This window comes from Bos indicus, chromosome 3 (assembly GCF_029378745.1).
Source record: "Bos indicus isolate NIAB-ARS_2022 breed Sahiwal x Tharparkar chromosome 3, NIAB-ARS_B.indTharparkar_mat_pri_1.0, whole genome shotgun sequence".
NCBI classification, from domain to species: Eukaryota; Metazoa; Chordata; class Mammalia; order Artiodactyla; family Bovidae; genus Bos; species Bos indicus.
In genome coordinates, this window is record NC_091762.1 from 120626565 (window position 1) to 120639930 (window position 13366).

A 13366-nucleotide genomic window follows, 5' to 3' on the forward strand; every position below is an offset into this window, starting at 1 on the left:
GCCGCTGCTTTGGAATGAGGGCGAGGCCCTCACTTCATCACCCAGGAGATGGAAAGGCCCCCATGCACACCTGGGAACACCGGATATGTCAGAAAATAGAGCATATCTTCCATAAAATACAGAAGACATAATAAAAAGGGGCCAAAGTATTATTACTTGCAGATAAACGTTATCGTTGGTTATCCAGTTAATCCAAGTCTCAACTGAGAAACTATTAGAACTCATAAGAGAATCTGTCAAGGTGGCTGTTAGTAAAACCAGCAGTCTTCCTGCCCGTCAGCAAGAACCAAATTACACAGAGGAGGGGCCCCGCCTTCCACTCTACAAAGAGCTTAGAAGTCACAGCTCTGGTCTGCAAGAAACACACGGTGCTGACAGTCAGTGACTTTCCTTGGCTTCATCAGAGAAACCTGGTCAGATGTCCCCCCAGACCTGAGAAACCCGGGGACAGGACCACTGACGTCCGCTCACCTGGAGCAGAAGCTCCTGGGGACGGCACGCCAGCGGGAACCCCAGAGGCAGCCTGCACGGGACTCCAGGCCACGTGTACACAGGTGTGAGCGAGCACCTCCCGGGGCTGCAGTCCCAGGGGCCCCACAGTATCCTGGGGTTCATTTCTAGGAACCGCCTGGTTCTCACCAGAGAAAGAAAAGAAAAGAAAGGAAAAGAAATCACCAGAGTCCCTGGCCTCAAGCCCTGAGCTTCTCCAAAACAAAAGCCTGTGGTGTGGTGAGAAGACCTCCCAGATCATCTTTCGGGTGGGGAAGCCCTTTCCCACCCTGGCCCCTGGTCGTCTGGTCTCACCCAAGGAGGGGAAAGGAAGGAAGAAATACTAGTGAAGGTCACAACCCAGGAACACCAGCCACTAAAAGGCTGAAACTCAATCAGAAGACTATAAATGCTTCTCCTCCCCAGACCACTCCTCAGGGCTCTAGCATAATAAAAGGATTACAGGGGAAAGTGCCCCAAGGTACAGACTCTATGAAAAGTCTTTAGAGTCAAGGAGAAGGCAACAAATCAGGACAAGAGAAGAGCCTGCAGCACTGAGCAGCAGCTGCAGGAGGCAACAGGGCACCAACCCCTAGTCAGGCTACCACCACGCTTCAAGCCCAGCACCTGCCTACCTCAAGCTTTATGACGACACCGTGTCTGCCTTTCTAAAAACTACTGGGCAGGCTAGAAGGCAAGAAAGAACAGTCTGAAAAGACAGAGCAGAAATTCTGGAATTCTCAGATTTGGATCTGAAGTAACTGTGATTAATATGCTAAGGATTCTAATGGGAAAAGCAGGTAAAGTGTAAGAACAGACACGTAATGTAAGAAGAGAGGAAATGTGGACAGACTGAAAAACACTGATGGCAGGGCTGAGGAAAGAGGGAGCGGCACATCTGTCCATAAGAACACCCCCTACTAAAATGCAGAAAGAAAAAAGAGAACAGAGTATCAGGGAAATTTGTGACAATAAAAAGTGATACATGCACATGATGAGAATACAGTATGTGAAGGGAAAACAGCTGAGAACTTTTCCAAGTTAACAATAAGCACCAAACTGCAGATCCAGGGAACTCTGAGAACACCAACCACAACAAATATCACAATATCTACATCTAGACGTATCACACTCAAACTGCAGAGAGCCAGAGACAAGGAGAACCCTGAAAGAGGCCAGAGGGGGAGAAACCTCTCGAGTCAAAACGCTCAGAATTACAGGAACTTCTCCTTAGAAGACATGCGAGCAGCATAGGGGTAGAGTCCTGCATTCAGTGAAACGATCCCTCAAAAGTAAAGAGAAATAAAGACTTCAAACAAAAACTGAGAAAATTTACTGCCAGCAGACATGCCCTGCATGAAATGTTAAAAGTTCTGCAGAGAAAGAAAATGATGCAGGTCAGAAAATCTGAACCAGAAAAATCTGAATCTAAATAAAGAAAAGAGCACTGGAAAAGGAATAAAAAAAGGTAACAATAAAATGCTGCTTCTTCTTAACTGACATAGTGGACAAAGGTTTGTTCAAGTCTCTGGCAGTAACAGGGCGAGCACAGCAGTAAGTGACGGAACGCAGCACGTCCCCGAGGGACAGGAGGAGGCGCTGGGGGTCTCTGTTACGGCTCCCGCACAGCCAGGAAGCAGCACAGCCATGTGAGAGTGGACACGGATTGGCTGTAAGTGCACGGTGTGGACTGGTGGAGGACCACTAAAAAGGTACAACTGATACGCTAAGAAAGGAGAGAACGTGCGATCAAGGTAAATGCTCCAATGGAACCAAAGAAGGCTGAAAACGAGGGACAAGACAAAAGACGAACGCTAAGCAGTTCCGAACGGAACAGACAGGAATCCGGGGAGAGCAGTGACCAGTTTACACTTGAGTGGCCCACAACCACCCACCCGACGATGGAGACCACTGGAGCAGACTGGAGACCATGACCGGCTGTATACTGCCTGTGAGGCCCACCTTACCTACACACAGGCCACAAGCAAAAGGAGACAGAGAGCCATCCACGCTAGCAAGAATCACAGACAACTGGAGTGGCTGGGAAGCAGACATCAGGGCAAGAAAGATCAGCGGGGATACACAACAGCGCTGTTACATAATAACCTAGGGGTCAGTTCTCCAAAAAGATGTAATAACCCTCAATGCTTACACACCTAACAACACAGCATCAAAGCACAAGACAAAGACGAACACAACTGCAAGGGGAGATGCACAAACTCACAGTTGCAGTGGAGACCCCAACACACGGCAGGGATGGGCAGATCTGGCAGACAGCCAGCCAGCAGGGCGCACACGAGCTCTCCAACCACGGACCACTATGCCGGCTCATTTTAGGCGTCAGCTTGACTGGGCCACGGGGCTGCTGAACCAGCTGGTGGGACACTGTTTCAGGGGTGTCTGTGGCTTCCAGGAGCAAGTCCGCGTCTGAACGGGGCGCCGTAAGCCTGCGGCCCTCGCACGCAGGGGGCACTAAGGGCCTCACAGAGCAGAGAGGTGGAGGGGGGCAGACTCGCTTTGCTTGCACCAGGGCCTCCAGGTGGACCAGGACTTCTCCACCCCATCCCAGGCCTTGGAGCAAGGGCTGAATCACCCCACCAGCGTTCCGGGTTCTTCAGCCTGCCATCCGTGATTGTGGGAGCCAATTCCTGTAAAAAGTTTCCGTGTACTCTCACACATCCTACTGGCTCTATTTCTCAAAAGAACCGTGACTAACCACTACTTCAGTCAACATCAGTAGAACATACGTTACGCTCAAGCTCAGGCTCACAAGAAACATTCAGCACGACAGTCACATGCTGGGGCCGCAGAACAGACCTAACACGTGTACAGAACACAGCTCACACAAAGGACGCTCTCAGAGCACAGTGGGCTCGACTGGAAAGCAGAAGCAGCAAGAGAGCTGAAACAGCACCAGACAGCTGGAGATTAAACAAGACACTTCCAAGTATACAGTGGGTCAAGGAGGAAGTCTCAGGAGAAATAAAAGAACACTTCAAGTAAATGGAAATGAAACTACAAAACTACAACTTATCAAAACTTGTGGCATGCAGTAAAAGCAGTGGTTAGAAAGAAATGTATAGTGCTGAATGCATACATTAGAAAAGAAGAAATACTGGAAATTCAAAGTACAGAAGGAAAAGCAATTAAGCTGAAGAAAAGGAGGGGGGAATTAGAATAGAAACCAATGAAATTGAAAACAGGAAAATAAAGAAAGTCAAAATCTGAATGCATATATTAGAAAAAGAGAAATAACTGAAATTAATAATCTAAGTTTTCACCTTAGGAAAATAGAAAAGGAAAAGCAGTTAAGTTGAAAGCAAGCAGAAGAAAAGGAAAAAAAAAAAAATAATAAGAGCAGAAACCAACGAAACTGAAAACAGGAAAATAAAATCAACAAAAGGTTGGCTTTTTCAAAAAGATCAATAAAACTATAACACTCTAGCTTAGTTAACTGAGGAAAGAGAAGACAGAAATTCCCAATATCACAAATCAAAGAGGAACATCCACTAAAGCCCTGCAGATGCTGAACTGTCTAAAGGACACTGTGAACAACTTTATGCCTACAAACTTGATGATTTAGGTGAAATGGATCAATTTCTTGAAAAACAACACTACCAAAACTTACACAGGAGACATAATCTGGATAGGCCTATATCTATTATATCTGAGTCAATAACCCCCAGAACAGAAAGCATCAGTCCTAGACGGCCTTCTAGAATATCGGTGAATTCTGTCAAACATTTAAGAAAATTTTACCTATTCTTTACAATCTATTCTGGAAGGAAGAAGCAGAGGGAATACCTTCTAAATCATTCTATGAAGCCAGAATCACTATTATCAGAATGAGACAAAGTTATTAAAAGAAAGTAAAACTATGGATCTCTTTCATCAACATAGGTGCAAAACTCAACATGAGCAAATACCATCGAACAGCGTAAAAAGAAAATATATACCATGATCACTTGGGTTTATTCCAGTATGCAAGCCTGGTTCAGCAGTCCAAAATCAAGTGATATAACGCAAATATCCATTGTAGGATGACTGGATAAACAAAACGTGGTCCATCCATACAGTGGAATATTACTCAGCCTTCAAAGGAAGGCAATTCTGCAGTATGCTGAGCACGGACATACTCTGTGGACATCAGGCCAATCATGGATGGACATACTGTGTGATTCCACGTACACGAGTCACAGGCACGGAGACAGAAAGCAGAACGGTGCTGCTGACGTCTGGGCGAGGGGAGGAGGAGAGTTACCAACAGGACAGAGTCTCAGATTCACACCGAGTTGCAGCCCGGCCGCGTGGCAGCTGTGCGGCAGGGCGCATGGATTTAACGCCACCGCACTAAAGGCTCACAGGCTGTTACGGTCAAGTTTTGGTGTTTGTATTTTAACTCAGTACAAAAAAAGGCACAACAATGATAAAAAAGAAATGAGCTATCAGGCCATAAAAAGACACAGGGGAACTCTCCACACATACTGCTGAGTGAAAGAAGCCGACCTGAGGAGGCTGCGTGCTCTAGTTCACAGCATCTATCCCTCCCAGAGTCGGGACCCTCCTGAAGAGGCAAAGCTACAGACAGTCCTAAGATCAGTGGCTGCAGGGGTTGGGAGGGGCGGCATAAACAGGCAGGCAGAGCTTCAGCACAGGGACACGACTCTGTACTGCTGTCCTGAGGACACGTGCGCTTATGCACTTGTCAAACTCCAAGCAGAAGGCGTCCCGCGGGCCGACCTGCCCAAGCATCCCCGGGGTGTGCCTGGACCCCGGCCGAGCGGCCTACCGTGCCCGCCTTCCGCCAGGCCCTCACCAGGGCAAAGCTGGGCGCTCCTGCATTTGTACTCATTTAAAAGATGCCTTTCTGTCTCTTCCCCACTGTGTGTTTTGTGGAGCACAGATTCACCTTCAATGGTCCGAAATTCCAAAATTTCTATCTGTCCAATATTTTGTTTTCTTCTACAGAGTTGGTCTTAAGTAAGATCCTCTTGAGATTTGTATCTTTGAAAGATATTCTTTTTTGTTAACAAGTTTGTCAGTGTTAAAAAAAAAACCCTCAAATATAAGACAGTCAACCTAAATGTAACCTATGCTAAGTCACTTCAGTCGTGTCCGACTCTGTGCAACCCCATAGACGGCAGCCCACCAGGCTCCCGGGTCCCTGGGATTCTCCAGGCAAGAACTTTGGAGTTGGTTGCCATTTCCTTCTCCAATGCATGGAAGTGAAAAGTGAAGGTGAAGTCGCTCAGTCGTATTCGACTCTTAGCGACCCCACGGACTTCAGCCTACCAGGCTCCTCCGTCCATGGGATTTTCCAGGCAAGAGTACTGGAGTGGGCTGCCATTGCCTTCTCTGAATGTAACCTATGGGACTTAGTTAATAACAACATATCAGAGTGTGGGCTCATCACTAGTAATGAGTGAACCTCTAGCACAAGTGGAAATGTGAGATGTTAGCAGTAGGGAAATGGCGGGGAGGGGGGAATTCCTGTGTTGTCTGTTAATTTTTCTGTAAATCTAAAACTTTCCTTAAAAGAAAAAACCCAAACTATTAGAAAATAGGGCTTCCCTGGTGTCTCAGCTGATAAAGAATCTGCCTGCAACGCGGGAGACCTGCGTTCAATCCCTGGGTTGGGACAATCCCCTGGAGAAGGTAAAGGCTGCCCACTCCAGTACTCTGGCCTGGAGAATTCCATGGACTGTATACTCCACGGGGTCGCAAAGAGACATGACTGAGTGACTTTCACTCATTAGAACATAATCAATGGAAGGCAGGGAGGAGGTAGAAATACAGATGAAATAAGATTATCAGAATACTGATAAACGTAGAAGCTAGGGTGGGAAGCTGGTTCAGCGGGGTTATTATACTTTTCTGTTTCATCTGTCCATGTTCAAGATTTCCACAATAAAAGCTTTTAAAACTCAAAATTAATTCAAGAATTGTATGTATAAGGAACAAAAGAATAGGGAAAAAACTCAGATATATTTGCGGCAAGTACTAAATTACTGACCTGAGGGCACAGCTGAGTCACACTCGACAGCAGACATCCTTGTCTGTGGGGACACTCACAGGTCAGCGAGCAAGCAAGATGCGAGCAGCATAGTCAGGGCCGGACAGAGACGGGATGAGCGTGGGAAAACGCTCATCCTCGCTAGGTCACAGAAACGCCTGCAACGTGCCTGGTGCGGCCACACACCTAGAGCAAGCCTGGGCTCGGCGAGAGAGCCCGTTCTGTGGGAACGCCACTCAACAGCAGCTTCTCGGGGGCAAGCTTCCCAGACCCACAAACTGCAGCCCCAGTGGCCCGGCTGCTGTCATGGGTGTTCTGCCCAAAAGAGGGGGCCTGGCTGAAGATGAAGGACTGAATAACCACGTGCACAGTCCAGTCCCTTCAACAGAGAATTCCTGCAAAACGACTGAAGAACCCTGAACTGATCAACAGTCGGGAGAGCAGCCGGTTTGGAGGACGGCAGGGGGAGCTCGCAGGTGGGGACTCGGGGCACCTACTCCCCTCCCCCGGCCCCCCTCCCCTCCCCTCCCCGGTGCTCCCCCCTCGGGCCCCCCTCCTGGTGCTCCCCTCCCCAGGCCCCTCTCCCTGATGTTCCCCTCCCAGGGCCCCCTCCCTGGTGCTTCCCCCTCGGGCCCCCCTCCCGGTGCTCCCCTCCCCAGGCCCATCTCCCTGGTGCTTGCCCCACCCCCGAGGCCCCCCTCTCCCAGCGCCTCCTGGAGTCCCTCCCCCAGGCCCAGCCTGTTCTTTTCGGTCCTCAAGGCTCTTCCTCAAAACTTCCCTGTGGAGCCAGGCTCCCTCCCAGCTGCTGCCCACTTTCCCCAGGCCCCTCACGGCTAACCCTCTTAGAGCCTCGTCCCTGGCCACCCTCAGTGGCCCCCTCCCTTCACTAGGTCCCCACCCAGGTCTGTCCACACCAGTCCAAGAAGACTGGTCACCAGTGACCCCATGTGGCCGAGGCAGCCATCGTTCCTCCACTCTGGTTGGAGCTGCTGCAGCCCAGCTGAGCACCCCCTTTCTGCAACACCTTCTACCCGATACTGCAGACACACGGGTGCCACTTTAAGCGGCTGGGTGCTGGCTCTCTTGCTCCAGACCTAAGGGGCGTCTCAAACTCGACTCCTCTCAAAATGTCACTGTCACAGGAGCGGGTCCCCTCAGATCATTAACTGTTTCCCCCCAAAAGAGCAAAATCGCTGATGATGATCAGTGGTGAGTACAGTAACCGGCACGACACATACATGCATCTAGCTGCGGGTGTGTGATGGGGACACTCGCATACGGCCTAGCTACGGGTGTGTGATGACGCATGCGTGCATCTAGCTATGGGTGTGCGATGACGCATGCGTGCATCTAGCTATGGGTGTGTGGTGACGCATGCGCGCATCTAGCTATGGGTGTGTGATAACGCATGTGCGCATCTAGCTATAGGTGTGTGGTGACGCATGCGCGCATCTAGCTATGGGTGTGTGATGGGGATATGCAGATGCGGCGCTCAGACCAGACAAGGCTGGCACCTGGGCGGAAGGGAGGCTGGGAGCCGACTCACTCAAGCATTTACAGAAAGATAGGACGAACACGGGCAGTCACTCACCAGCGCAGAAAGCCTAACAGATTAAAGGGTGAAGAAGCAGGCCCAAGTTTCAATTTACCAATCACCCCAGTTGTAAGTGTATTAAGTTACTATATAAAATGGTTCTCAGGTTGAGTTAAAATATAGCTACAAAATAAAGGCATAGTAAAAGTTTGAAAATAAGGAGATAAACAAATAAAATTTTAAATGGGACAAAACTGGCTTTTCTGTTTGGTAACAGGCAGGCACACTCACATGTCTAATAAATGCAGGTGAAACTGGAAAGACTTTCAAGAAGCAGCAAGAGACCTACCTCCCTTCTCAGAAACCCAGAGCAGTGGATACAATAAGTTAGGAAACAGAGCAGCTGACCAATGAGATAAACTAGATCCAGTGCTGACAAGAACAATGTAACCAGCCCGGGGAGAGCACAAGTTCTTCTCCCTGCGGGGGAGGCTCAGTGAGGCGGTCACACGCAGACTGTACTGGACCTCCGTGAAACCTCAGAAGATTCTCTAAGGTTGCCAAAGCACTGGCCCTGAACAATAAAACAAAAATCAGTTCCCTTCCCCCAAGCTATGTACCTGAAAAACCATGGCACCCTCCTGAATAACGCAGGTTAAAGAGGGAATCAAGGCTAAAGTTACAAATGCTTTAGAAACCAAGCGCCCAGAAAGCAGCGGGGGGTGGGTGTGTGGCGCAGAGCCACAGCGACAGAAGGGGCCAGCCTCACCTGCAGGATGGGAGACACGCACTGTCTCATGGAGTCAGCACTGCCCTCCTGAGCAGAAAAGCCATGAACGTAAGAGAGCAGAAAGAAATGAGGAAGAATGAAGAAGAAAAAACAACAGAGACTTCATCAATGCAGGCGGCCTGGAAAGACTTGTGACAGTCTACAGTGACAGACTTAGGGCCCTTTGATCAAGAAGAACAGAAAAAGTACCAGAAAGTAGTTACTAGGTACGAGAAACTACAAAACCGCTTTAAAACACTAGAAGAGAATGCAGTGTTCAACTCTGACCAGTACATCAGGATGGGTTTGGGTTTTGCTCATTTTTGGTTGTTGATCTGGGTGGGGGGCGGCGGCAGGGGGAGGGGTTAGTCCGTGAAGAGCCCGTGTCACACTCCAGCCTTTCCTCACCTGCAGTTAATGGCAACCTGGGAGACCAACAGGATTCAGACTAAACGCACCACGTGGGAGGAAGATGGTTCCCACCTTCATGCACTGAACTGGCGAGAGACGCTGCGCTCGGAGCAAGTTCTCCAAGAAGCAAAGGGCACACCAAGGAGGGAAACCAGAGACTAAGCGCTGACACATGAGATGCACCTCCAGCCCATCTGTATAGACGCAAAGACACGGACAAAAGCGCAGAAACTAGTCTAGCCGCCTGGGAAGCCCAAACGGCAAAGTGGAGTCTTCACCGTTTCCTGGGCTACAAATTTCTGTGTTGTTCTTACTAGAACGTACTCTACTTCAATAGGTGTTCGAAATTTTAAGGCTAGTATTAACATTCAAAAGCACCTAACTGCTGGGATAGTCATCACAAGGCAACCGGAAAGGACCTCCCTCTGATTTAGACGCTCTTCTCATCTCGCTAGCAGGCTAAGTTCCGTCTTAACTTACACTCAGACCCAATCCCCCAGGACTCTGCCTGCGGTGTGCGCGGAAGGGCCTCCCTGGCCAGGCCCCTCCCAGCGGTCCTGGGTCTCCCGCGCCTCCTTCCGCGCTGCCTAAAGCCCTCAGCTACAGCTGCCACCCCGGCTCCCGTCCCTCCGGAGGGGCCTGGAGACAGCGCACGGGGGCCCCTGGGCTGGGGCTCGGGTACTGACCGCGACCAGGGGGCAGCAGGCTGCTCAGGTGAGGGAGGCTCAGCCTCCGCAGCTGGTCCAGCTTCTGGCGCAGCTCGCGCACCTGGCTGTCCGAGCGGCTGACCCGCTGGCGCAGGGTCCGCAGCTCGCCGTTCTTCTTCTCCACCTGCTCCCGCAGGCAGCACACTTGGCTCTTGCTCTGGCGGGAGGAAAAGCAGTAGGAGTGCAGAGAGTCGATGAGCTTGCAGGCGCCCGATGCCGACAGGATGACCTCGTTGATGGACATGGGGCTGGCGTCGCTGTGCTCACTCTGGACGGCCTCGGCCGCCGGCTTCGGGGTCACGTCGGTGGGAGGCGCCGAGGCGCCCTGGGCTGGCTTCTGCGGCGTGGCCGTGAGCGACGAGCTCGCCGACGGGCAGGCGCGCGGAGGGCTCTGCGCCGGCCCCTTCTCCGGCCCGGGGCTGCTCCCGCTGCAGCCAGGCTCGGCGTCTCTCCTCAGCCGCTTGCGCTCCACGGGCTCCCGGGGGACGGCCGGCCTCTCTCGGGCATGCTTGGAGGAGAAGCTGTAGGAGTGAAGCGAGCCGATGAACTTGCAGGCCCCGGAGCCCGGGGGCGTGAAGTCGTCCGCGGAAACGCCGCTCCTGTCCACCAGGCCGCTGTCGGCGGGGGAGGCGCCCTCTTCACCAGCATCCACGGCCCCTGTGCCAGCTTCTCCCTGGCTGCCGGAGGTGGCGGCGGAGGCCGGACCGTCCTCTGCGCGTCCTTCCAGAGGCTGCCGCCCCCGCTCCTGACCAGCGGTCTCCCGGGCGGCCCTGGCCGCGGTTCGGCCCTGCGGAGTGGCCCGCTTCAGCTTGCGGGGCTCCGGCTTGGCCATCGGGCTTGCACTTGACGACGACGGTGACCCTGCAGCTGCCTTCCCGTCCACAGGGTCACTCGCCTGTGCCCTCAGACCCGCCGAGGCCTTCCCGGTGTCCCTTCTCCGGGGGCGGCCATGGCCTCCAGCCCCCCTTTTCTTCTCCGCCAGGTGGAAGATGGACGGCACGGCCGTGGGCTTGAGCAGGCGGTGCTGGTCCTCCAGTCTCTTGGAGAAGCTGTCTTTGGTGAAGTGCTCACTGCAGAGGAAAGAGTACTTAGTGGGGGTCCAGTTATCCCTCTGAACAGCCTTCAACCACTGCATCAGACGCTTTGAGTCCTTTAGGGGGAATCTGCAGGACAAACAACAAATTACAAAAAAAATAATTAACATGCCTCCCCCTCATACTATCAACTATAACAGGAGAACAACAGTTTTTACAAATACCCAGACCTGTACTGACTTTCCCATTTACAAACTTAGTAAAGATCTAAGGAACACCCTGTACTTGCAACTTATCAGTGGAACAGAAAGATGAGACGCGCACTGCCTACCCTTAAGGAGCTAGAGTCCACGGGGCAAATCAGAGGTGAAGGCGAATGCCTCCTCCTAGGCTGCGGTAAACAACCTTCAGGGACAGAGTGCTGGGAGAGACAGAGCCGGACGGCATCGTGACAGCAGGAAGGCTCCAGGAAGTAGTTCCTAGAAGCTCGCAGCAGGCCAGCCCTCCCGGTGAGCTGGGATGCCGGACTCTGGATGCCAAGAGGAGAAAGGATGCCTGCCCGTGGGCACCGCCCCCCCCCCCCCCCCCCCCCCCATTTAGAAGCCAGGTCCGGTGTCAGCCAACAGAGATGGGGGCAAGAGGCCAGGAGAGCACTCCACCCCAGGGTGCCCCAGCTGCGGCTCACTCATGGAGCCGAGGATGTGAGACAGCTCTGAGAGGGGGCGCTGCGCTCCCAACACACGTCCACCACCAGGAGTAATACCACTCCCTTTAAAAAGCAACCTGCCCCCGGAAGATACTGAATAAGATACTTAATAAACTTTTTCTTCATTCAGGCAAGATCTCTATTTAGAAAACTCTAGTGAAACTGCACATGCGAGTGTGGGGGTGGTGCGGCCTCTCTGGACGGCTGTTCGCCACACCTGAAGCCATCGAACCCACCTGAGTGCCGCGGGACCAGGCCCGGCGGCGAGTGGGGGGTGGGCTGCTGGAATACCAACTCCTCAGCAAGTCCCAACCACTCCGACCTTCTGAATATCCTCATTGCTTCGAGAGTCCATTACCCTAAGACTCTCGCCCCAACCCCAGTTCGGGAACTTGAGAAAGCAGGGAGCTGACATCTGCAATAACCTGTTACTATCTTAATAGACTGTGACGATTTGAGACTTAGCGCTAACCAACTTCAACTTCCAGTGAGACTCTAAAGAACCGTCGTGCAGGTATTGGAAACTTAAACATCCCCCTTTAACAGCAAAGAGAAAAGTCTGCGGCGGGAGGCTGTTCGGGCAGAGGTTCTTCTGCTCACGTTCTGATAGTGCAGGCGGGAGGTCGCAGAAAACCACTCGCTGAAAAGGGCTGAGTCCCAGCGCCTTCCCGGAGCGGGCCAGGCCAGAGACAAGGCCGACCCCCACCCCGTCCCGGGCCACCCTCCGCGGCGCCACGACTAGCAGCGGCGCCCCGGCGGGTGCGGGCCGAGCCGGCAGCACGCGGCCGGGCGCCCCCCGGGACCCGGGGCCGTCCGGAGGGCCCCCAGGACACAGAGTCCGGGCGCGCGTCAGTCCCCGGAGCGCGGGGTGCGTTCGCTCGGCCTCGTCCCGATCCAGAGGTCCAGGCGGGCTCCCCGCGACGGAAACGGCAGCAAAGTGACCGCGGGCGCGAGAAGACGGCCGCGCCGAGGAAACGCGTCCCCCGCGCGCACCGTCTCCGGAGCCTGGCGGCGGCGGCCCGAGCCCCAGCGGCTCAGGGCACCCGGCGGCCTACGACCGGCTGAGGGTCGCGGGCTCCGGGGGCCGCGGTGGCCCGAGGCGCCCGGCCCAGAGACGCCGGCGGGCCAAGGTCACACAGCGCCGCGCTGACTCACTCGCGGGGCCGGCGCCCCGAGCGCCCCAGCGTCCGGCCGGGCCGCGCCGCATCGCTCGCCCCGCAGGGCCGGGCCGGGCCGGGTCGGGCCGGGCCGGGCCGGGCGGGGGCGTGGCCGGCGGGCCGGCGGCGGCGGGCGGAGCCCGCTTACCTGTGGAAAGAGACGGCGCGCTTCTCCCCCTTGCCTTGCCGGTTGGAGCAGTTCGCGGCCGCGCAGCAGATCACCATCTCGGGCCTCGGGCCGCCGCCAGACTCCGGCCCTCGTCTAGCCGCGCCGAGCCCCGAGCGGGACCGCCCCGAGGGGAGGGCGCGCGGCGACACGGCTGCGGGACGTGGGAGCCGGCCCCGCGGCCCCCGCCGTACGGCAAGATGGCGGCGCCCGGCCGCCCGCCGCCCGGCCGCCCGGCCCGGCTCTCGGAGCGCCCGAGGGCCCGGGCGCCAGGAGGTGCGCCGCCCGAGACGCGCGGGGCCGGGGGTGGGCGGGGGCGCCCCGGGCCTGCGGCGCCCGCCGGCGACATGGCGCCCGGGGCGCGTCCGTACGGCAAGATG

At 54.2% G+C, this 13366-nt stretch overlaps 1 protein-coding gene across 4 annotated transcripts in view; it reads right to left on the reverse strand.

Moving 5' to 3' along the window:
- Positions 1–13307, reverse strand: part of THAP4 (THAP domain containing 4) — a 35467-nt gene extending 22160 nt beyond the window's left edge. The window contains exons 1-2 of one of the 4 annotated variants that reach the window (XM_070787088.1): positions 12969–13307; positions 9903–11086 (exon numbers count right to left, since the gene is read on the reverse strand). In XM_070787088.1, coding sequence (XP_070643189.1) covers positions 9903–11086; positions 12969–13045 — 1261 coding nt within the window. In that variant the 5' untranslated portion in view covers positions 13046–13307. Of the gene's footprint in view, positions 1–9902; positions 11087–11288; positions 11451–12263; positions 12405–12818; positions 12910–12968 lie in introns of those variants that run through there. The other 3 variants (XM_070787091.1, XM_070787089.1, XM_070787090.1) reach the window with 3 other exon arrangements.
- Between the last annotated feature and the right edge of the window lie 59 nt (positions 13308–13366).